Source organism: Sander lucioperca, chromosome 7, assembly GCF_008315115.2.
Source record: "Sander lucioperca isolate FBNREF2018 chromosome 7, SLUC_FBN_1.2, whole genome shotgun sequence".
NCBI classification, from domain to species: Eukaryota; Metazoa; Chordata; class Actinopteri; order Perciformes; family Percidae; genus Sander; species Sander lucioperca.
In genome coordinates, this window is record NC_050179.1 from 1,906,176 (window position 1) to 1,929,622 (window position 23,447).

Below are 23,447 nucleotides of genomic sequence, written 5' to 3' on the forward strand. Positions count from 1 at the left end.
TGGGACGTTTTGGTACCGATTGGGGGGGATTTGCTATGGACAAAATACACACGGCAATACACTGGTAAGAGCAAATTACGTTTTAACCAGACCTCACTTCACAGCGCTGTGGAGATAGGTCTGGCAATGTGAGACTACTGAGAATATAACAGTTGTCCTTGACATTGCTTGCCACATTACAATATTCCATAATGTATGTGCCAACAGTTATTGCACCCTCCTGCTATGAGACTTTTTGCATCAACAGAGAAATGTAAAGAACATTGATTGGCCGAGCATACAGTATATAATGAGTTTTACATCTAAAGACACTAATCAGAATATGTGGATGAATATAAATGGAGGGATAAAGCTTTGTCCTGCCAGCAATGGAAGCAGATTCACTGAGTTGATGGCTGATAAATTCAGTTTACACAGGTAAAACAATACCCTGTAGAATTCCATGTTTGCTATTGCTTTACACCATGGGGTCACCAACCTTTTTAAAATTGAGAGCTACTTCATGGGTATTGAGTCATACGAAGGGCTACCATTTTGATACACTCTTCTGAAATAACAAATTTGCTCAGTTTGCCTTTAGTTATATATGATTATTAATGATTAATGATACTCATCTATGTGAAGACATTGATCATGTTAATGATTTCTCATTATCAATAATTATCAACAATGACTTAACAAGGTGGGAAACAGATAATATCAATATTCAATTTTCATTTTTAGAACAGGCCTGAGGGCTACTCATGTGGTCCTTGGGGGCTACCTGGTGCCCGCGGGCACCGTGTTGGTGACCCCTGCTTTACACTAACTAAAAATACTGCCAAGACCATCTCATTAATTATATTTAACAATTATAAATTGTTACTATTGGGAAAAGCTGTAAGATCTGTAACTTAAGATTTGAAGATATTGTTGCTTGCTTTAGCCAGTGGTGGAAGAAGTACTTAATAGACACAAGCTCCACAATCACTCCCTCATCCACTCCTTCATATATGACTAAAACAGTAGCCTTTGTAGTGATCACTAAATCCAGATTTGAGATACTTGTGGATCATTGTCAGGTGTGTATGGTCACACAACTGAAATGTAGCTCCTAGTAAATGTGGCACATTGCATTGCATTGTGGGATTGTTGGCAGAAAGAACAGTGTTCACGCCATGGAAACTACTTTTTAATTGCATTGAGTGACTCTTTGATAAATATTGTGCACTATATAGAAAAAACGGAGTGATTTTGGATACACCCAGAGCTTCGTTGTAAGGGGTCAAACTTAAAAAGGTTGGTAACTACTCACTGGTTTAATCTAAAACAATGCATTATATTTTAAAAGATTATTATATGCTTATTATGTACTGTAAAATCTTGATCTTCAAAGTAACTTGCTAGAGTTATAACAATCTGTAAGTCCACTGTGGTCTAATGTTTACTAGCCAGGCTAATGTTTTCCACAGCCTTTGCACTAAGCTAACGTCGTGCGAAACACATCCCTGACCTTCAGCAAGTCTGCACCAGATACCCAGAGATCATGTTGATATTGATATTCTTATCTGCCTCTGCCTCTAGGCAGCAATGCATACTAATTTTCCCCCAACTGTCGCAGTGTTCATTTAATTGTGTCAAGTTGGAAAATACAACTGTTGACAAACCATCAGCAAGACCAACAATACAGCTTACACTTTCCCATCAAGATCCACAAAGCAGAGGAGTGGCACCAACACACACAAAAACAGGCTTAATAGTCCACTCACCATTTCCGTAAATGCTAAATACGCCATCAAAGCCAACAGCACCCAGTGCTCCCAACAAATCAATATTAGTCCTACTAATACTACTGTGGCCTAATGTGGCCAGCGTAACAGGTTGACTTTTGAATGCAAGATAATTAGGTTTTCAGTTGTTTTAAAAGAAGACACAATGTTTCTTAAGGCAAGTGGCTTCAAAGTTTCGAGGCCCTGATTGAAAATGCTTGATCGTCTTTGATCTCTTATCTAGACTTTTTAACTGTACGTATTCTGAACTGTAGATTAGGAGTTAAAAGCTCCCTAACAGCGCCTGCAGACAGCCAATTTGTTGTGTAAGAAGAAATGATCTTATAAGGCTAAAAATGGATTGGAAGGCAATATACAAAGCCAAAATCACAGTTCATAATGACACATGGCTCTGTTTTCTGTCAGCTGTTGATAGGCAGATAAAGCTTTTTTAAATTCAATTTAAGTGAGCACAATTGATTGACAGTGTGTGGGATTCCTTGCTTCTTTTCAAATTAAACCGGGGGGGGAGAATAACCCGATTCACATAACAGGTATTAGGCCACATTTACATAAGCACTACATTAGTAGTCAAGTATTGTATCTTCAGAACTATCTGTAATATCATTCATAATTAGATCTGGCTGTGAAGTATGCTCTCTATTCTCAAATTTGTGGTAGAAGAATGTTGCTGCTATCCAAACAGACACTTTAGTTTAGAAATAATGCGCACTCAAGCAAATGTACCGTACAGTGCACTCACCCACCCTTCCACCCACCAACCCACTACACTACAAATGACATGGATGTACAATATGCAGGTCTGACAAGCCTAGAGATATGTGGAACAGTTCCGGCTTTTTGTCTGTTGCTAGGGAAACTCCGATGCGTGACTGATTAAAAAAATGTATTTGACTTTATGTTATCGTCTTATTTGGCTCTTGCTTAGGACCATTTCAATTTAAATTTAACAAATGCGTGGGGATATATAGGTCTTTTATTTGGAGTCAGACACATTGTCCCAAAAGGGCGGACACAGAGGAGGAAATCCCCAACAGATGCAGACTTGCAACCCTGTCGCACAGTTCACAGCAGAGACCAGTCATTTGTAAGGTGGCAAGGACAGTTAATCTAAAAATGACATTGCAAGATGGAATATGCCAGTGAAATCTCTCAGAAAGAGGTATAAAAAGGTATACAGATATAAATTACTGTTTGGCTTCTCCCTGCCATGCTCTGTCTGCACCTCCTTCTGGGCGTTCTTTATCCTGCCTGGAGCAGTGAACATTATTTTTTTCCCCAACTTGTATACCATTTAGTGATAGATCGATTAATCGGGCCGATTAATAATATTTTAAAATAATTGACAAGGCCGATTAACAAAAAATGTCTGCAGATACATCTGTTGCAATGTGTCTGTTGTGTCAATTTCTTCAGTCTATGGGCAGACGTCAGCGTCATAGTATCAAGCCTTCAACCATCTAAGCTAGCTTACAGGGCTCGAAAACTATTATGTGGATGTCCCCAGCACAGACTCCCCCCCCCCCCCCCCCCTCCCCCCCACCACAACAAAAAACAAAAAAACAGTAATAAATAAAGGTTAATTTAGGTTCGGCAATTTTGTGTCTCATTTTTTCAGCCGCTCTGCTGTCTAAATATCGGCATTGGCCATTTCAAAACCCATACTGGTCGACCACTAATACCATGTGTGTGCATTTGTGCGTTATGTACTGTTTGGTGATGTCGGAGTATTGAAGTTGTATTGAATTGCATCTTGTTTGTGCATTCATGTGTGTGAAATTCTCTGTGCATGTATGTATGTGATTTCACTGCAGCGTACTTTGTGTGTGTGCGATGTTTGTGTACTGATGTGTAACAGTAGGTGTGTGCACCTCTCAGCTCCATCTTGCCTGAGGTTATGTGAGAAGTGTAAGGTGTTCCAAGAAGCCCAAAGCAGCTCCAGAAAAAAATAAATATTCCTCAGGAAATGATGGTGAGCAGGGTTGGGGTTAATGTTTGTGGAGGTCGAGAAGAGAAAAGAGGAGGAGGGAAGAGGAAATAGCGATTGATACCACGTTGCTCTCTTCCATTCCAGCCAGAAAGTGCACTGTTCTTACCAGCGGCTTTCATTTTGTCATTAGTCTCTATCAGCACCCGTCTGTTAGTGTTAGTGTGTGTCAGAGAGCTATCTTTCTCTCTCTCCCTGGTTTGATGATGGAGAGGTAATTTCAGCTTTATGACGGTACGACTCTAATGATGAGGATGGGAGAGCTGAGATCATCTGAGGGTGGGTAACAGGGAAAAATACTTTGTGTGTTCCTGTGCGTGTACATATGAAAGCACACATCTGTGTATTTCTTCTGTGTGTGTGTATAGACACGTGTATGAGCGTGCGTATGAGTGTGTGTGTGTGTGTGTGTGTGTGTGTGTGTGTGTGTGGACACAAACAGGATAGGGTCCAAACTCCTACCGCTGTCCCCATCACTGAATGGGCTGTTAATGGAGAGTAATGAGGGAGTCCTTTCATGGCAGATGTGCCCTCTCTGCAACTCTGTTTTACCCAGAGACTGTAAAGCTGACCCAAGCGAGACATCAGCAGGCAAGCAGCCGCTCCCTGCTCTGATTAAGCTTTGCATGTGTTGCGGGAATTTGAATCGTTTGTTCGCTAAGTTTGCCTCACACTGCTGTACCCCAGGAAGTAAGAGTAAGTATCATTTCGACATAGCACCTAGAGTCACATTAAGTGACAAAAGCCTTGCCAGTGTCAGCCAGGCCCAAAATCTGTTAGAGGGCCATCTTCTTCACTGGAGTGTGAAATTATTTTAGCTCTCTGCTCATTATAGGATTTTAAAATGCATTATAGTTAGGGCTTTTATGGTGTGCCGCGGCATTAATTCAATTTGCCCCATTCACGCTTTCCTATTATCACGTTCAGTTCAAGCTACAGGGGAAGGAAGCAGCTGAGCAGTGCTCCCCGGCCTTATCTCTAAAGGATATAAACTACACTACCAAGCTCAATCAGAGTCAGCCCGGACTGCTCCATCCCTTCATCCACTTTTCCTCTGTCTCCCCCTCTCCTTTTCTTCAAATGCTGCTCCCTGTGGCGACCTCCATCTCTCTTTCCATCCTCCATCCCTCTCTCCATTTCCTTCTGAGCTGGTGATTGATGGGGGTTGTCCTCAGAGCCTTTTTCGATATCTTTCCATAGAAGCACAGGCAAAGAAACACAAACACACACAGACACAGCCCATGCACAGTCAGAAATGCCAACACACACACACACACACACACACACACACACACACACACACACACACACACACACACACACACACACACACACACACACACAGCTAGCCAGGGCCAGGCAGAAGCAACAGAGGGAGCCGCACAGGTTTAATGGGAAAAACAAGCCACAGTGTACGGGGGAGACAGCATTAATCTATCACTAAAACCAGAACCTGGGTCTGGGTTTGTTTTGCACACCAGAGAGGGAGGCATTCTGGGAACACCCTATCACTGTCTGTTATTGTGCAAAGGTACAATCATGTGTTGCATTATTGCAAATGTATTTCTGCAGAAGTACAGCAGATTAGTATGGAGCAGCTGACTCTGACAGTGTTCCTCCAAAAAACATATGGGTTGTCCATTGTCTGCATTACACACACACACACACACACACACACACACACACACACACACACACACACACACACACACACACACACACACACACACACACACACACACAATACACACTGCACTAGTCAAATGCATTAAACTGTAACTCAGCATGTGACTGCGGTCTGGCTTATTGGTAATGGTGGAAGAGGAAGAGAGGACGAGGATAAAGTCCTCATTTAGATATCTAATCCAGTGAGCAGTCTGTCCCATATGGACCATCATCTCCCGTCATTAGCAGCAGGCCAGCAAGATTAAACAAGATCAATGTTTATCACCCACTGTGTGGGGGAGAAAGCAAGTGTTAAACTCCCCCACCTCATCACAGTTTATCACAATATCTGCTATCACAGCTATGTTAACAACGGAAATCTATGATTATGTCTAACATATGTAGCAAATACCAATATTAATCAACTTTAATGCCCCAAATCTGTGATAATGTCTATATTCATATTTTTTTAAGTAATGCTTCATCAGTAGGATTTACTGTAAATATATGGTGATCTCGCACTCAATCAAAATATTAAGACAGGCTGAGTGACTCATTTGGAACTTTGAGCGCATGATTATTCATGGGGCTAAACGAACATTTAGGGACAGGTCCTCAATTTAGTGTTTGACAGACGCAGCTATTTCTCAGTCAGATCAATCAAAACCAAGTTAACAACATTCAAACAATTCATTATTGGAAGGACTTGATTAAATAGCAGCTGTAGTGCAGGGGCAGAAAGGGCAGCAGTAATTATGAGCCGATAACTTGTGAAAAATTACATGCACATAGTCTAAACATCGTCATGTTTTAAAATCTTTTTCATTTTGAGTAAAAAGGGTTATAAGAGCTGCTGCAAACTCAGTTCTAGATGAGGATCGTTAATGTGTGGCAGTGGCGCGTGTATATATGTGTTTCCATGGCAAGGCTGGCACCACTAACGACACAGCAGCATCCTTATCCCATCCTTCTCAGCACACCATAAGACTGTAGGGGCCATATGGTCCGATTAGTCTACAGAATTAAGCCCTACACTGTCGAGGCAGAGAGAAAGATAGAAAAAGAAAGCCGTTCTTTTCGACGTTCACTGGTTTCTGCCGAGAACAGACACAAAATTGGTAGCTGGAACTAAAAAAGAAAGAAACCCTTACACACACATGCTCCACATGCACACACAGCTTGGAATCGAGAACAGAAATGTCCAAACAGAGATGGGAAGAACATAACAAAGGCATACAATAAACATTCCAAGCCAGATCACAAAACAAGCATGAACAAAAATGGTCTTTTGTATGTCCTCCTTTGTGGTGTTTAGATCATCTGTTTGCATATCTCTCTATACATCTGCAACTCTCTCTCACACACACAAAGAGTTACATTTGAAAATATCCTCATAACAGCTTATGTAGCCCATGCTCTGTTGTGGATGCTCATCAGCCCCGAGAGGCTCTACATTGTCTCTGCATCAAAAACACCTGCTACTGTAATCAGCCATCCTCTGGCTGTGATGGAGTTGTAGACTGCCTCCCTGTTTCCTGGAATTGATTAAATAACTGAACCGTAAAATGGGCGTCATCTTCAAACACATTTTCTAATCTGAGCTGCAGTCCCCCTTGCCTTTTACATAGCATTTTTGATCGCCAGCCAGACTTAAAAAGTCTTGTTCTTCATTCTATCATATCTTTTTGCATGGCAGTCATTTTCATCTTTTCAACAAAAGCCGCACTCGCACTGTCCAAATTGGTGCGCAATTACGTCAATTACTGCAATTTGTGCGCTTTCCTCCGAAGAAAAGTTCATGGCATGTCAAAACATCTCACTAGGCAACTTGGCCAGCCATGTGATCTTTTTTCCTGTGTTAAAAATAATCTTGTCCACAGTTAACCCGACGTGGCTTTCAAAGTTGTCCGCGTCCTGTGTATTTATCAGTGCCTCTTTGAGCCACAGACAGCGGAGCTGCAACCATTGTTATGCTCAGTTAATTGGACCTTTGGGTACAAAAGGTTGAGAAATTCAAGACCAAATAGATAAATAAGCACAAGCATTGTATTCCCATGACATAACCCAGCGCTAGCTCCAATTTCCCCTTGCCCATTCTGGCGGTCTTGTCTGAAAGGCTGATTCATTAGAGTACTTCAGGATAGTTCTATCAGCACTTTGACTCAATCACACACCTACCTCTCCGCGAGTTTGTAAACTATCAGCAACAGTGTGTCACAGCCTGTTCTGCGACATATAAATTGTTGTTTAAAGTGATGCCTTGTGACTGGGAGCAAAACAGCTCCTGGGTAATCAATAACACAAAATCAATTCGGCTCTTTGGGGGGAAAACCACAGAGAGGCTATCCAGCATGCAAAGGTGGAGCAAAAAAACTAACGTTTTAAATGGATGGAGAGAAGGGCAGATGTGCAGGGGACTGCCAGTGACATAAACTGCTACTGCGTTCATTACAAATTATTACAAATTTGGCAAACACAATAGCAGAAGATTCAATCACGTCAACAAAACCCTCAAACCTTTGTCTCCCACTAAGTTGGTGTCAGATTGAATGAAACTAAACCTTCGCAGTTGGCGATAAGCTCCTTGTACAATGTGCAAGTCGTCCTCATTTATCACACAGGTAGACGCCAGGTTGCATGGGGGCATTCTGGGAATTTGTGCTGTTGGAGGTCAGCAAGACATTTACCTGACAGCGCCTGCCTCCGTGCAATGTCTGGAGTTGACAATGTTTGTGGTAATGGGCATCAATAATGCAGACCCTTAGCCAGATTTAAACTCCCTGTCGCCCTGACTGTTCTCGCAGCACTGCAGCACTCACATCTCCCACCCAGTGGTGGAATGTAACAAAGTACAAATACTTACGTTACTGTACTTAAGTACATTTTTCATGTATCTGTACTTTACTTAAGTAGAATCAATAGTGCATACTTTTGACTTTTACTTCGTTACATTTTGCAGCAATTATCTATACTTTCTACTCCACTACATTTCTACAACGTTCCGTTACATTTTCTGATCAGTTTTTCCCCCTGCCAAAACGTCTTCCTGACCATCACACGTTTGTCTCACCAGTGAAGTTTGGTCTCCATAGATATGTATGGGTTGCTACCAAAGATTCTAGAACGCTAATCTTTGACCCAATCAGAGCCCTATAAGGCTCTGGACCCAATAATAATAACATTATTATTAATCCCGCAAGGGGAAATTACAATGTTTTCACTCTGTTGTCATTACACACATTACACACAGGCCTGAATTACACACACATGCTCAGTACCTATACATGCACTAATGGAGAGATGTCAGAGTGAGGGAGCTGCCCATGGAAAGGCGCCCCGAGCAGTTGGGGTTCTGCCTTGCTTGGCAGTGCCCAGGAGGTGAACTGGCACCTCTCCAGCTACCAGTCCACCACCAGCAACCTTCCGGTTCCCAACCCAACTCCCTACTGACTGAGCTACTGCCACCCCAAAGTATTGCGCCCAAAGTGGGGCTCGAACCTACGACCCTGAGATTAGGAGTCGGGCCTGCTAGCTGATCCTTCTAACCAAAGATTTTAGAGCCCTTCCGCTTTTCCAACAGCCGCGTAGTCTGGTGTGGTGCCTTAGCAGATGGAGTCAGAGCCTGAATCAATAAGCCACCCATGGCTGTATTTACGAGAATTATTTGAAATTACAGGAGAAAAAAAACGACTCGTGGAGGTTCCTATGTAAACTATGCTTGCCCCGAAAAAAATGACCTGCTGGCCTCAGTGGTGGTTCTAGACAAATTTTACTAGGGAGGCCAAGGAGGGGCCAGTGTTTAGACAGAGGGGCACATAAAAAAATGGCAACAAATGATATTTAAAGATTATAAACTTTATTTTACTTTAAAATCATATAAACATTTATTTTGTACAAGAGTGAGTGCAGGTGCAAGAGAGGTAGGGCCATAAAAATGACAGAATACTCAAGCCATGGATGAAGATTAGACCAGTTTGGCCTGAAGCTCCGTCTTCTGTCCCCCATCAAAATGGTTGGGAATATATTCAAGTTGAGCTGTACTGGTACATCACTTTTGGACTTGCTGATATCTGTAGAAAGATGTACAGTAAACATAGGGCACAACTACAGTACAACATGTATTTACTTATGCATGTATATCTGCATGTATTTCAAAATGTAGGCCAAGTATTTACTTAAAAAAAAAGAAACATTACAGCCATATTGACACAAAAAAGAATTTACAACAGAAAGCACCATTTTAAGGACACACAGTAGGCGTACAATGAAATTGTAATTGCACAGTTTTGCAATTAGTAAGAACCTTCTTCATCACAAACCTGATGGTGCAGTACTTGATCCACATGGATCCACTTGCTGTCCCTCTGGCTGTTCCTCTCTCTGTCCCTGTGTGTTTTCTTCCTCCTCACCCTCTTCTTCATCCTCCTCACCCTCTGGAATTTCCCTCTCTGTGTCAGAGCCCTCACTTTCATCACATGCCCTCTCTCCAACCTCTCCTTCGACTCCTCTGGCTCTCCCTCTTCCTGCTCCGCAATACCTTGATTTGTTTCTCTCACTGCTGTTTTTCTCACTTTTTTGTTTACTGGGGCAAAAAAGGACGCTATGTCCCTTCCTCGTTTCATGATAACTATTAGAAGAAAAAAAAAAACGTAGGGGCATGCATTACATTTCATTGCCTAACCATCCCTCCCTACTTAAAACGGGCAGATAGCCTGTTGATTACTTTACTCAAATGTATTTGTTATCGCAATGCAACAGCCAATACGGATGAAGTTACGTGGTTTACATCACAACATTGTTTAGACCTAGCAAGGATACTGACATTTGGATATTCACTTCTGCTTCGATGAGTTTGCTTAGATATGATTAAGTTTCCAAACACATCGAGACCAGACATTTACAAACTTGATTTCATTATCAGTGTGAGGAACAAAAGTAACATGGTTATGTGCAAGAACAACAAGTCACTTACGAGATGAAATCGTTTTGCTTACCTTCAACTCTTGCAACAGGAGAAATCGTAGCTCCTCTCTCTCTCTCTCTCTCTCCCTCTCTCTCTCTCCTCTCATTCACCGAGCAGCACCACACATTGCGGGTGCGCCGCTCTAATTTACCTGTGTAGAACGTTGCGTCGCACATTAGTTTCGCTTTTGGCGCTCGTGTGTAAAATTATAATAAATTCATTTTTTTTTTTATTTGGTCAGTACGGGGGGGGTCCCTGGCCAGGGACATGTCTACAGAGGCACGGGCCTCCCTAGGCCTCCGTGTAGAACCGCCACTGCCTGGCCTTCAAGAAGTCTCCTTCAAATTTGAAGAAGCATGTTGAGGTAAGCAAACTTGTTGCTATGCTATCTAACATTAACATTAGCTAGTACTATGATAGTTAATGTCCCCGCTGCTTTTCCATGTTGTTGTAGTGCTATTCATTTTGGTTAGTAACGTGGTATTTATGCTGCAATCTTGCGAAATGCGTCTTGACATATAGCAAGTACTTTTACTTTTAATACTTAAATTACATTTAAAATCAGGTACTTTTTACTTTTACTTAAGTAGGCTTGTCGTTGTGGTACTTCTACTTTTACTAAAGTAAATGTGTCTCTGGTACTGAGATTCAGTATTTCCTCCACCACTGCTCCCACCACACCTCACACAGCAAACTTGTGTAATTGATATGGGTCGAGTGTTGGGGTTTCTGCTGTAATAAGATATACATTGCTCATGTAAACAGAATGACGGACATATATGCACTCGCTCATTTCACATCTCCGGCTCTATAATTATGTTTTTGACAACTTAAATCAACATATCCTGCTCTGATATCAGCATAAACAAACAAATATCTTTCTTCCTCCTCTAGTTGCTTTGGTAGATCCGCCAATTTGATCTGGTATCACGGGTTTTCTGTCATTGTCATTATAATGTCATGACAAAATGAGGTGTTCCTGCTATCAGTTATATTCATTAAGTCACAGCAGGCCAGTTTTGAGTGTGACACAGTACTCCCTGCAAGGGGAGTCAGCATCAGCGCTACCTTACATAAAAAAAATTCTCGGTGAGCTCCAGGTTTAAATCTGGATCAATTAGGGCTTAGAAGCTTCGCCTGTTGCCATGGTTATTGACGTCCTAATCGGAATTCAAAGTCTTCAGGTTTCTTTCTTTCCAGTTTTTTTAAGAAAGGAAATGACAGGCAAGTGAGGGAACACTGAACAAGAGAGAGAGAGAGAGAGCGAGAGAGAGAGAGAGAGAGAGAGAGAGATGCCAGTGCCCGCTGGAGCCTCCACCCCCCCTGTAGAAGCTTTGAATATATATTTGAATACTTTTCACTGAAGCTTCCAAGCCCCATAATGATATTCGGGACAGCCCTAGGACAAATACTCTCTATTGGCTGCTACCCTAAATTGAGGTATTGTTTCGGGTGAGAACACACAATATTCTGTCTTTCTATCTCTCCATCTTCTGCTTTCTCCTCTACATGCCATTCCAAAGGGCAGGTCATACTTTTTTCCTCATCTTTCCTTCATTTGCCCCCCAACAATCTTCAGACAAATACTAGCACACATTGCCCTTTTCACAGCTGTACAGCTCTATATTTTCTTGCCACCCTTCCCGTGCCCTATAGCCATCCACTATACTACAGACTAGAGTACATGCACACCTCATTCCCCTCCTGCCCGCCCCAATAGTGTCTCACTTCTGCCCTGTAACCATCTGTCAATTATGTTTCACCAAGCCGACCTCTCATCGGCAGTATACAACTCCCTGCTTCTGATCTGGCTGCCCTTTACTTATCTTCAGTAAAGCAAGAAAAACAATCTCACACAGACATGCATTTACACACTCCTTCCATCTTTTTCTGCCTCCTTCCTTCCCTATCTCTCTCATTCTTTTTTTCACCTTTGCCTGACTTAACCTCCTTGATCTTAAAGTCACGCTCGTGACCATGCCCCCCAGCGTTACAGCTTGTCCCGACCTTTCTGTGCCCCCACTTTAAATATCTCTTCTACATGTGCAGGAGAGCTACTTCCCTTCCTCTCCCTGCTCTTGTTCTCTGTGCTTAATCCCATCTTTTAAAAAGGGAAAACTGTGGCACACACCCACTCCTCTTCCCTCCTATATGGCATCAGATACATGCTAGGACTATAGAGAAGAGAGAACTGCAGGGTTGTTGCATAGACTCAGCCATTTGATATCTGAGAAACCACTGAGCAGAAATCAAATGCTGCAGGCATGTTACAGCTTCACAGTATGTTGTCAGGCAACAAATCTCAGATTCTTTGCTGTGGGGAATCTGAGATACTGAAAGGACAATCATAACGTTGAACACAAGCACAGACTGATACACAAACAAATGTACACAGATATGTACGCGGGGAAAAGATATCCTCGCGTACATGCACATGCAACCACACACATGCTCACAGAACACACAGGCATAATAAAGCCTCAGCACCACGGGCATTTTGACTAAATTGAATAAATGCACACAGCTTTTTGTGAAAATGTTTTCTACTTAAACAAACAGCCCCACAGTCACAAATTACAAACAAAAATGAGATTGGGTCTCAATTAATTTCACATCACAAGAGGAATATGCAAATATGGTGGGGGGAGGAAAAAGAAACGAACAGGGAAAGGGGAAATTGGATTAAAGACAGCATGAGGCGAGATGCTGACTATGAGACAGAGACAGGAAGAGAGAGGAGGACGGAGAGAGAGCAGAATAAGGTTCCCTGACAAAACAGGCTGGAAGAGGTGATTACCACAAGCTGAATGCCACCCTGCCCACAGATGCCTAAAGGAGAGGGAGAAACCACTCCAATATCCCCACTCCAACTCACAAAGGACTGCAGCACGAGTTCAATACTCCTCCTAACCCGTCAAATACCATTAACAGAGTCCTACTCAGGTGCGAAAAAAAGAATTCTTCGGATGGGACAACCAAAAGCACAAAAACAATCCCCACCACTACAAATCTAAACTGACGTCCTCTGTGGGCCAGCAAAAATCCTTTACAGGAAGAGTTGTAGAGGTCCCTCACTCCCTCTCCTCAAAAACAACATAACCAGTTTCTGTGAGTCATGAGTCATGGCCTACTTCCATACCTTTTTTTTTTTCTTTTATATGCTGGTTTGATACACAGGGGCTATGTCAGAAAAATATCACTTCATTGTTTTCTCTGGGGATTTGTGGCGAACGGAATAAAATTTAGAAGGTAAATATGTCTTCAACATTAGCAGGGGATCTAGTCAAGGTGAAATGGAGGCATGCTTCCATGGGGCCCTGAGCAAGAACAGACTCCTTAGGTAACAAGGTGATACTACTGTATACTAAATCTGATGCATCAGAGTGAGAAAAACAGTGTTAAAGTTGTCAGGGGGTCCTGAGATCCTGTCTATGTAGATGCAGTAAAGTCCTAATTAGATCCCAACCGGCCAAAAAAGTCTCACTATGATCTCTGAATAAGTACAGCTATCTGAAAATAACGCCCCATACAGAAATTCAGATAATAATTTACACTACCTAATTTTCTTATTACGTTAAAGAAAGTTTGGAGCGCAGTAATAATTCAAAGAAAAGAAATTAAGTGAAAATGTTTGTTTTGTTTTGGCGAAAAACAAAGCAATTCCTAACTTTGTGGGTGTAATTATAAACTAAGTGGTGTAATAATGAATCACAGCGCCGTGATGGTAATATGTAATATAAGAATATTACTTTAGCAGTGAGCGAGAGTCAAGAATAATCCCAAACTGGTTAAGCGATGTCATTGTTCACACGGAGCAGTCCTATGTGACACTAATACGTTGTATGATTACATGAAATGGTTGATTTCTGCAGAAAACGGCAATCACAACGATGAGTAATGACATCAGACATGAGCAGATATGAGAGATATGGCAAATTATTTTAATTATATTCATGACTATGAGAAGCAACCACATTTTGGTGCATGTAGATCCATGTATCTTTTTATAAATGGATGACAAACTGCGTCTCCTGGACAAAATGTGTGCAACCTACTGTAGCACTACACTACATCTGTTTTGATAGTAAAACGTGTCGGCATATTAAGCCCATTATAACGTTATTATACAACATTTATTAAATGGGGCGGCAGAGGATGAGTTTTTGGTAAGCACATTTTCTTTCAGGTAAGTATGCCAATGACGATGGACCCCGTACTGAGAGTAATCCAGTACTGCTGTTCCATCTCCCCCTTCTCTGCAGTGTGCCAGAATATTTTACCTGCGATATCTTAGTGTCAAACTAGACTCTTTAATCTCCATTTGAACAGCACAAATAACCACTCCACTGATGGCTCTAATCATAACGCTGTACCCACTGCAACCTTATTAACATAAGAAAGCCTCGCACCAGTGTGATTAGCATTTCATGCCCACATTAAACAGCTAATGCAGACATTCACTTCACATTTAGTAAATCTACATTCACCAGTTAATAAGCGCATGTACTCTTTTTCCTACACAGAGTGTAACAAACATCCTTGGAATCATCCAGGAGAGCAAACATTAGGAAGTGAAGCCTGTTAACAGGGAATCAATAAGGTACATGTTTGCACACAGGCAAGACCATGTGGCTTTATAGTGATGGTGGTAATAGTAGTGTTGTGATAAAAGTATGGGGACCAGCAATTGTAGTGGCGTAGAAGAAGAGGACCAGACAGACGATTTTTCATCAGTATTGGCACATCTGTGTCGGAACGTAAGTGACGTGAAATGAAAGGAAGACACAGCAATTGAATGACAACAACAATAAAGCTGCAATAAAAACTAGCTGCACTGTTACAAAGGCACAGGTGGTACCTGTCACTGAGCAGCGTTGTTGTTGAGGCCACGGTTTGTCATGCTGTGGCTCTTGTGTTAGAGTGTGCCTATTATGTTAGAGTGTGCCTATTATGTTAAGAGTGTGTATTATTTTGTGGTTGTATTTTGTTTTTGTGAATAATGTAGTAAATGCTGTTATTGTTATTGCACTGAATGCTGCCCACTTGAATATTCTTTGAACGGCAGGCAGACTGCAGCCTGCCAGTGCTTTCTGTTTGACATTCAGCAGGTGACTGTCAGCACCACGGACAGCTCCGTGCTACGGAGAGTTCACGGTGGGAAAATAAGTTGAAACGCTGCAACACATGGGGCCTTATTAAAACTGTTGTTATCGTACCTGGGGTCAATTTTAGTACGACCGCACAATCTCACACTGGCATACAAACAAACACGTACAAAGACACTACACATACAAAGCGCCTCACTCTTTCTTTTCTCTTTCTTGTCCAGAAGCTCCTTTATCTATGAGACAGACCACGAATTTATTGCAACATCCAAGCAAACCCACATGCAACGGTACAACGCGAGTTCACATGGGAGATTAGGTAAAATCTTTAAAATAAAAAAAAATAAAAACCTGCTAAAATGGACTCCTTCCCTCAGAGAAATGTGTATGCAGGGATTGGGAATGAGACAAGCAGAAGAAAGGCCTGTCCTCCCAGACTCCCTTCAGGATTCTGTCTGGGAAGCTGTAGTCACAGGATAAAGGACATGCCACGTCTTTGATCAGGAGATGAGAGTTTTGCAGGTGAAAGAGGTAAAATGGAGAAAGGTATCTGAATATATGTCAGGCTAGAGTGGCTTATTTCTGTTAGGCATCTGTGCAAAAAAAAAACTGTCAGAATTCTGACTATTTTTGCTCTCTCTCTCTCTCTCTCTCTCTCTCTCTCTCTCTCTCTGAAAAACCTCTAGACACCCCATAGCAAGAATGTGTCCCAATCAGGCATGCAATTACAATCTAAAACATGCTGTGCAATGTAACAGCAGCAGGCAATTCAAGTAAAAACAGCACACACTGTTTCCTGCACACTGTGTAGCTCAATTACAAAGCAAATCATTTTGATTCCTTGTTTTTTACTTTCTTGTTTTTATGTCAAACTTTTAGAGGAGCAAAAAAAACAAAAAAAAAAACTTGAACAACTGATACACATTTTTAGGTTCAGCGTTCCTCCGAGAATTTGAGAGGTTGCCTGACTGTGGCAGTGCTACATCAAATCCCTGGGACTAGAGAGTGAATGAGAGGAGGATTAGAGGGGTAATGCCAGGAGATGAGAGGGAGCGAGGGTCGCAGCGGTTTGCCACTCTGCGAGGATTAGCTCTGAAAACAACTTCACATTCGCAAACTCTGTCAATCAAGGACATACTTCACAACGGTTCACGAACTGAAAATAAATATATTCTTTCTGGTACAAATGAGCTTGCAGTGTTCAGTCATAACTGAAATACATAAAACAAATTGCACTGACTGATTGCATTGTTGGAGCTCATACTTCAGGTATGTGGCTGAATAGATGATAACGAGGCACACCTGTGGAATGAGCCTGTGCTGCAGCTACTGTACACTGACAGCCCTGTATGGATGTGATGGATAGGTGAGGCCTGCTGAGGGGCTCCACTGATGAAGGGCGATGTGTCCAGATGGCAGCACACTTTTACCATGTGCATGTAATGCGCAGCATGCCATTAAAAATAGGGCATCGTGCAAATTATTCCTGGGGAAAGGAGGGGGGGGGCGCATGAACTAACTTACTTAAGTGCGGATTAATGGAGGAATATTCTACACACCTCGTTTATCCTGAATCTTAACAGTGAGCTCCAGGAAAGGCTCTGTCTCCCTATCCAGCCTCCTGCTTATGGTGATATCTCCACTGTCGCGGCCCACGGTGACCGGAGAGCTCTCTGACTCTGGGTAGACCAGCTCGTAGGCGGCTGACTGAAACCTGCTGGGACTCAGGCTCGTTATGACTGAGCCGATGCTGGCATCTTCGGACACGTTGAGGGTGACCATTGTGCCGGGGTCAAGTAAAGCCCTTGGCGACCGTCCTCCCCTCCCTGACCCCGCTAATTCAGCAGGACGGGTCGCCCACCGCTGCGGGGCAATAGTAACCACTACACCTTTACTGGTCAGGGGCGGCCACCCGTGGTCTCTGGCAAAAACGTAGAATTTGACTTCAGAGGGGAGACCCAGGATAGAGTCGACTAGCAGAACTTCCCCTGTTTTCGGGACAACATAGAAACTGCCATTTTTGGGGACGGAAATGTATGTCAACTCAGCGTTGTTGCCGCTGTCGGCGTCGACAGCCTCCAGCCTGTAAACCACGCTACGGAGAGCAGTGGTGTCATCTAAAGTTATGTGAACGGTGTCTGCACTGCGAAAAGTCGGTTCGTGATCGTTGGTGTCCAAAACGTCCACTTTTACCGACGCAACCTCGAAGACGACAGACTCCGACACGCAGGTCCGGCAACACAGACCTACGCTCAGCAGGTATTCGGAGCGAGCCTCTCTGTCTAAAACCCTGCAAGTTTTTAGCAACATATTTCCCCGCTTGTGGTGGGCGAAGGCGCGGAAATCTTCGCTGCCGTTTCCGTACAGTTTGAAGTGCATGCCGGAGACTGGGCACCATTTTTGCGCGTTGATGCGCCTCACCGGAATGCTCAGTCCGTTTACTTTAGAAGCCGTCGCGGAGTTCTCAAAAACATGCCCGTGAAAGAAAGGCAGTCGTTCCTGCGTTTGATATCCAGCAGCCGGCGTCAGAAGGCACCATAACAAAACACTCCAAATCATGTTGGTGGCAAGTTATGTACCTCCAAGCGACTCAGGGGAGGGGGGTTGGTAGAAAAGCATTAAAAAAGAAAAAAGAAACACCTAAGAAACATGTCCTTCATAGTTATCCACGATATGATCCTTCCAGGAGACCCCTCTCAACTTAGAGCTTTTTCATCCTGAGAGATCCGAGTCTTGGCTCCACCATGCAGCACGGCTGCGTGCAGGCAGTCCACACAGCGCTGCAGGCAGTCTGTCTGTATTCGTACCCAGCGTTCAGCACCAGAGCACCGGACAGCGCCAAGCGCGGGGGCGTGGCGGCGCGCGGAACGGAGCTCCTCGGTGAACCCCACCCTGTGTGCTGGTCAGGAGGGTCCCCGCCTCAAAGCTCTCCGCGCCGGCTGAGCCTGTGCACACGCAGCAAGAGCCCACAAATCCGCTCTCAGCGTGAAGACTGTTGTTAGAGAGAAAATCACTCATCCTTCATGTCCAGAGAAAGTCGAATAAACACATATCCCTCCTTTCGAGCTATGTCTGGAAACCAGTACTGGCTCCAGTGAAGCAGTTGGGACTGTCTTGCTCAAGAACACTTCTACAGTAGTTGTTGTTGAAGGAGAATTAACTGCTGCACTGCACTCATCTTCTCCCTGACTGACCCCGGAACTGAACCCACAACCTTCTGGTCACAAGTCCTCTCAACACTGTAGTTTACAGTTCCTCCATTGCACTGCATTTGTGCAATCACATGTCCACACAATCACGTTCCATGTGTAGTTTGAAGAAACTCGAAAACGCATTGATACAAATGCAATTGCTAGGATCTGAGCTGTTAAACTGTGAAAAACATGATGATTTAAGACAGCCTGGGCCGCGTACGTCTTTGCAGCCAGTGTTATATGCACACCATAGTTCATATTAACATTATAGTGGTGTTGAAATTAATCAAATAATCAATGCATCGAATCGTGGACATGGACGATGCTGCATCGATAATCGACCGGGCCATAATCGGTAATTTCTGTTTACAATTTAATGTAGGCCTAACAACATTTCTGTTAAACAACAACGTTTTGCACATTCAGGAAGTGCCATGTGCTCAGTGCTGTAGTTTTATGTATCCAATTTATTTAGTATTAAAGCACTGCAGAATGTTTTGTTTTTGAAGCTTGAAAAGCTATGAATTAAATATCCTATATGGCTTTAATAGAAAAATGTATTTGACGCATCGTGATGCATCAAGATATCGAATCGAAGACATGATAATCGTATTCGAATGATCAGTGAAGATTCACACCTCTATAACATGGTCACCCTGAATGCTCTTCCTTTCCCTTTGCACTTTGCTATCCTGCCGAGCACCCAGAGCACTATAAACCTAATCTGTAGGTGTCTGCTGCTAATTCCCACAGACTGCACACTTCCAATTCCCTTCTCTTCTTTGACAAGCCAGAAGACTAAATATTACATGGACTGGAAGGCTCTGAATTGTCAAAAAGATAAGGAAATAAAGGGCCAGAGAGCACGGCTGTATGCTCTATTGAGTTTGTCTCCCATTTCATGTCAACCTTTACTTTAGACATGCATGGATCAATATTCATGTGCATTGAGGTGTGATGTTGTTCAATGCCATACCTCCTGTAGCTCACACATAGGCTACATCTGTATTCAGTTTGGAAACTCATCAATGCTCCAACTGAAAGATCCTTATCAATTTGCAACCACAATCCATCACTGCAATTTTTCCCAGAATCCATTCTCTGCACTAAACTGTTCTTTTCATGCAATAACTCCGGTAAATGGCGGTGAGCCCCCAGACAATTTTGAATCACAGCCTGCAGCTGGAGCACAAAGCTCATATTGGTTGATCGCTGTATTCTTTTACGTGGTGCATGCTGTGGGCTTTCTCACCACGACACATTAGCCATCCCACACTCACTGGTGTTTTTACAATCTCTGACCTGAGGAGGGGGAGGGCATTTTAAAAATATGTGCACCAAAATAGCCTCCAACCAAAATATGACAGGGAGCCTATTGATGGGAAATGACCGCATGTAACATTTAAGGTGAAATTGTGACTGAACTGTCTGAGAGGACCCTGCGGTCTGCTCTGTAACTTCTCTTTGAACTCCCTGAATGATGCATGAATGCAAATCAAATCCTCTCTTTTATCATGTTGTCTCACATGGTAAAAATTCACCGTGACTGCCAGCACGGGAGATAGCTGTAGCAAAGGCTAATTCAATCACGGGGCCAGGCCAGAGTGTGAGGGATAGTTTACTTGAGGGTTGCAGCAGCCATCCACTGAGATTAAACGCCATAATACACCACACAAAAACAACAAAGCTGTAATGAATAAAAAAAAAAAAAAATTCAAAATCATGAAACGGTCTCATCATCCCTCTCCTCCAACAGATAACTGAGAGCTGCAGGGCATTAAAGGGGAAAAAAATCTCACTGACGAAAGCAGCAGACGAACATTAGAAAGCTTCATGCTTACTTAATGAATAATTGACCAAATCCATTCCCTTGACTCAAACAGAGGCAGGCGTAGCTTCTGAAGGCAAAAGGTTGCAGCCTTGTAGCATTTAAAACATTCTACCTTTGCTTCTGTGCTCCTTAGAGACAGGGGGTGATGTGATTGGGAGGGTGGAGGTCCTATAATGTAGCTTGTGTGTTCCATAAGTTGCAGGTTGTTTATGATTCTTCCTGGAAAAGCGTGGTAAAAAAAAAAAAAAAATGATGACAGGAAATGATGGAAGGTAGTGTTAAGAGGATTTGGCATTAACATCAGTTAATAGCCAGTTTGTTACACAGAATAAGTAGAGTTTAAAATGTCTTCAGAATAGAATGTTTAGCAGAATGAAAGAATTGGCTGAAAACTGGCAGAGTCAGGTTTATTAAAGAGTGACAGGACAATTACAATGGGTGACTAAGCATCCAGCTCTCTGGTTGCTATTCATCTGTGAACATTTATAGTGAACATTTATGGAAACCTTACGCCACATGTTTCCCCTGGAAGAGCTGCAAAAAGCCATTTCTGGAAACACCATGACAGAAGCAGCAGCTCTGTAGTGCTGTTCATTGTAGTGTTCCTGTGTATATGGGCCCCTTAGGACATGTTCCCTCATCATAACCTGAAGGCAAAAAAAGCATTTAGGAGGAGCTGGATAAATATAAAGACATTTCCCTCATGTATTAGATACGGCTAATTAGATTTGATCTGTGATCCCCTTAAGGCTCCTACCACCTACTGTAGTATTTAAGCTGTAGAACCCCAAACTGTTTAATAATAGAGGAATTAATTTTGGAGGAACATGTACAACCAGGTTCAGAATTTACCTTCGCCAATAATATTGCAGTGGAGGTACCATCTGGTTTTAAAAATGTCAGTTGTACGAAAAACAGTGACAAAACCAAACCATCTAATTACTGAGCGTCTCTTTAGCCTTTTCACTTTGAAAGGCTCAGCAAGTACAAACACAAAATGAGAACAGCAGCAGCCACTCTTAAAGGAAAAAGCCCAAAACATTTTAATAATTAATGCATGGCATTGATACCAACAAAAGATGCAAACTTTAAGGGCCACATCTTGTCTGAGGAGCACTTTTATTATAAAAAAATCTGATTAGTGGAGCCATTATCACACTGAGAAATGTATATTAAATTGAACAGTGCTTCGCTCTAGCCACGAACAATCGCGACTTTCTATCAGCACATTAAAAGATTTCTCACATCATCAAAAGGCACAGGAGTCATTGAAAATGAAAGAAAATGAAAATTAGCACAGCTCGGTGTCCCTCTCTCCCAAGTAAGGAGTGGGATTTTTTTTTTGAAAGAGGCAGTGATGGTGTTCTCTTTGAAATCAGTTTAGAGAGTAAGAACATTACCTCAGATGCAGAATGAAACCCCTCAATTCTTTTCTCAGTTAATTATGCCAGCAAGCCCGAACCATTAACCAGGTTTCCATTACTCGACCAGTTCAGGGCTATGAACTAACGGTGCAAATTCAATAATGTGCTATTTATGAGGCTAAGAGGATTATGGGACCCATTTGGGAAGTATATGAAAAATACTGAAGGCTTCCTGAGCAAAGCAGACTTAATCATTTCTTCAGATGTGGTGGTTCTGCAGCATCTTCTATATGATTTACACATGGGACCAAAACAAGACACCGCCACCCCTCATTATCCGTGGTTAGACCACTGGATCCAACTGTCTAATCCTTATTATCTGGCCCCTTTCCTATAGCCTACCATTTAACTGTCAGTGATGAGTCACTGTCAGATTAAAATTGATCGGTTATATTCCTCACCTTCCCTGCCTTATTTTTCCACTTCCAACTTAATGAACTCTATTGTTCATTTTTTCCCAGGGTACACTGTTAAGTGGCTTCTTAATAAGAGTAAGTCTAAACGGACTTTATGCTCATATATCATACAATAGTGCCCTCTAAATAGAGGTCCCTTATCCAGGGAAAGGGCCCTGTGGTTCATCATCACTGTTGCCCTGGGGGGTGGGGGGAGCTTTACACAGTCAGTTTAGGAGTTGTTTTCCAGCAGAACCAATCGTTTAAAAGGAATAATGAGGGAGTTTTGACCAGCTCCCAGGAACATAGAGAAATTCCACATGAATATGTCCTTATGGTTTGTTTTACAAAATAAAAGCTCCAAAATACTGGCCAAAATGAATGTATGGGCTAGCTCAATGGTGGCCTATTGTGTTAGAAATATAATCTCTCAACAGTTTATGTAAGAGATATATGTTGGTCATTTGACCTACAGTTTTAGCCATTTCCGTATCTTTGAAAACATGTTTTTCTTTTCCAAACATGAGTATGTTAGCATATTGTATGTTGGTTCTCACGGTGTCATTGGTGTAAGTTAACGTTAGCATGAATGTAGTTCCTCCTGGCAGCTGTGAAACGTCCTTACCTTCTTCTCTTCTTTATCCTCACTTATCGTTCATCTTTCCAGCCTGCCAAATGTAATTTCTTGAAGCAGTAATTTCGATATCCTCCTCCATTATTGTTTCCTTTTGGCGCCAGTTAGCTCGGTCGCAGTGAAGGGTCTCTGGCGCCCCCATCTGTCTTTTTTTAAATTTATTTTTTAGTACTGCAGTGTTGTAAATGCTATAACTGAGAGTTAAAGTGAACTAAGCAGAAAATGAACTGGAACAATAGATATATTTGGGTTTTAGATAATACTACAGTGCACACACCGCTGGGAAATTAAGATTACTGTCGTAGACATAAAATACTTCAGTATAAAACGTACAATTCTAACAAAATACAATTTCAAAAACCCAAAGTGGAGAAAGTAAAGAAAAAATAAAACTTGTGGAACTGGGGGAAAATAGTCTAAGCCCATTTTAGAGGTTTATATACTTGTAAACTATCAAATGTTGGTAAATACAATAATAAC

General features: G+C 42.4%; 1 protein-coding gene across 2 annotated transcripts in view; it reads right to left on the reverse strand.

Annotated features, from left to right (window-relative positions):
- The window catches only part of LOC116038603 (neural-cadherin-like), a 99,029-nt gene extending 75,878 nt beyond the window's left edge, over positions 1-23,151 (reverse strand). Inside the window, exons 1-2 of one of the 2 annotated variants that reach the window (XM_031283125.2) lie at positions 22,959-23,151; positions 21,026-21,161 (exon numbers count right to left, since the gene is read on the reverse strand). In XM_031283125.2, coding sequence (XP_031138985.1) covers positions 21,026-21,158 — 133 coding nt within the window. In that variant the 5' untranslated portion in view covers positions 21,159-21,161; positions 22,959-23,151. Of the gene's footprint in view, positions 1-17,048; positions 18,451-21,025; positions 21,162-22,958 lie in introns of those variants that run through there. The other variant, XM_031283124.2, reaches the window with a different exon arrangement.
- Between the last annotated feature and the right edge of the window lie 296 nt (positions 23,152-23,447).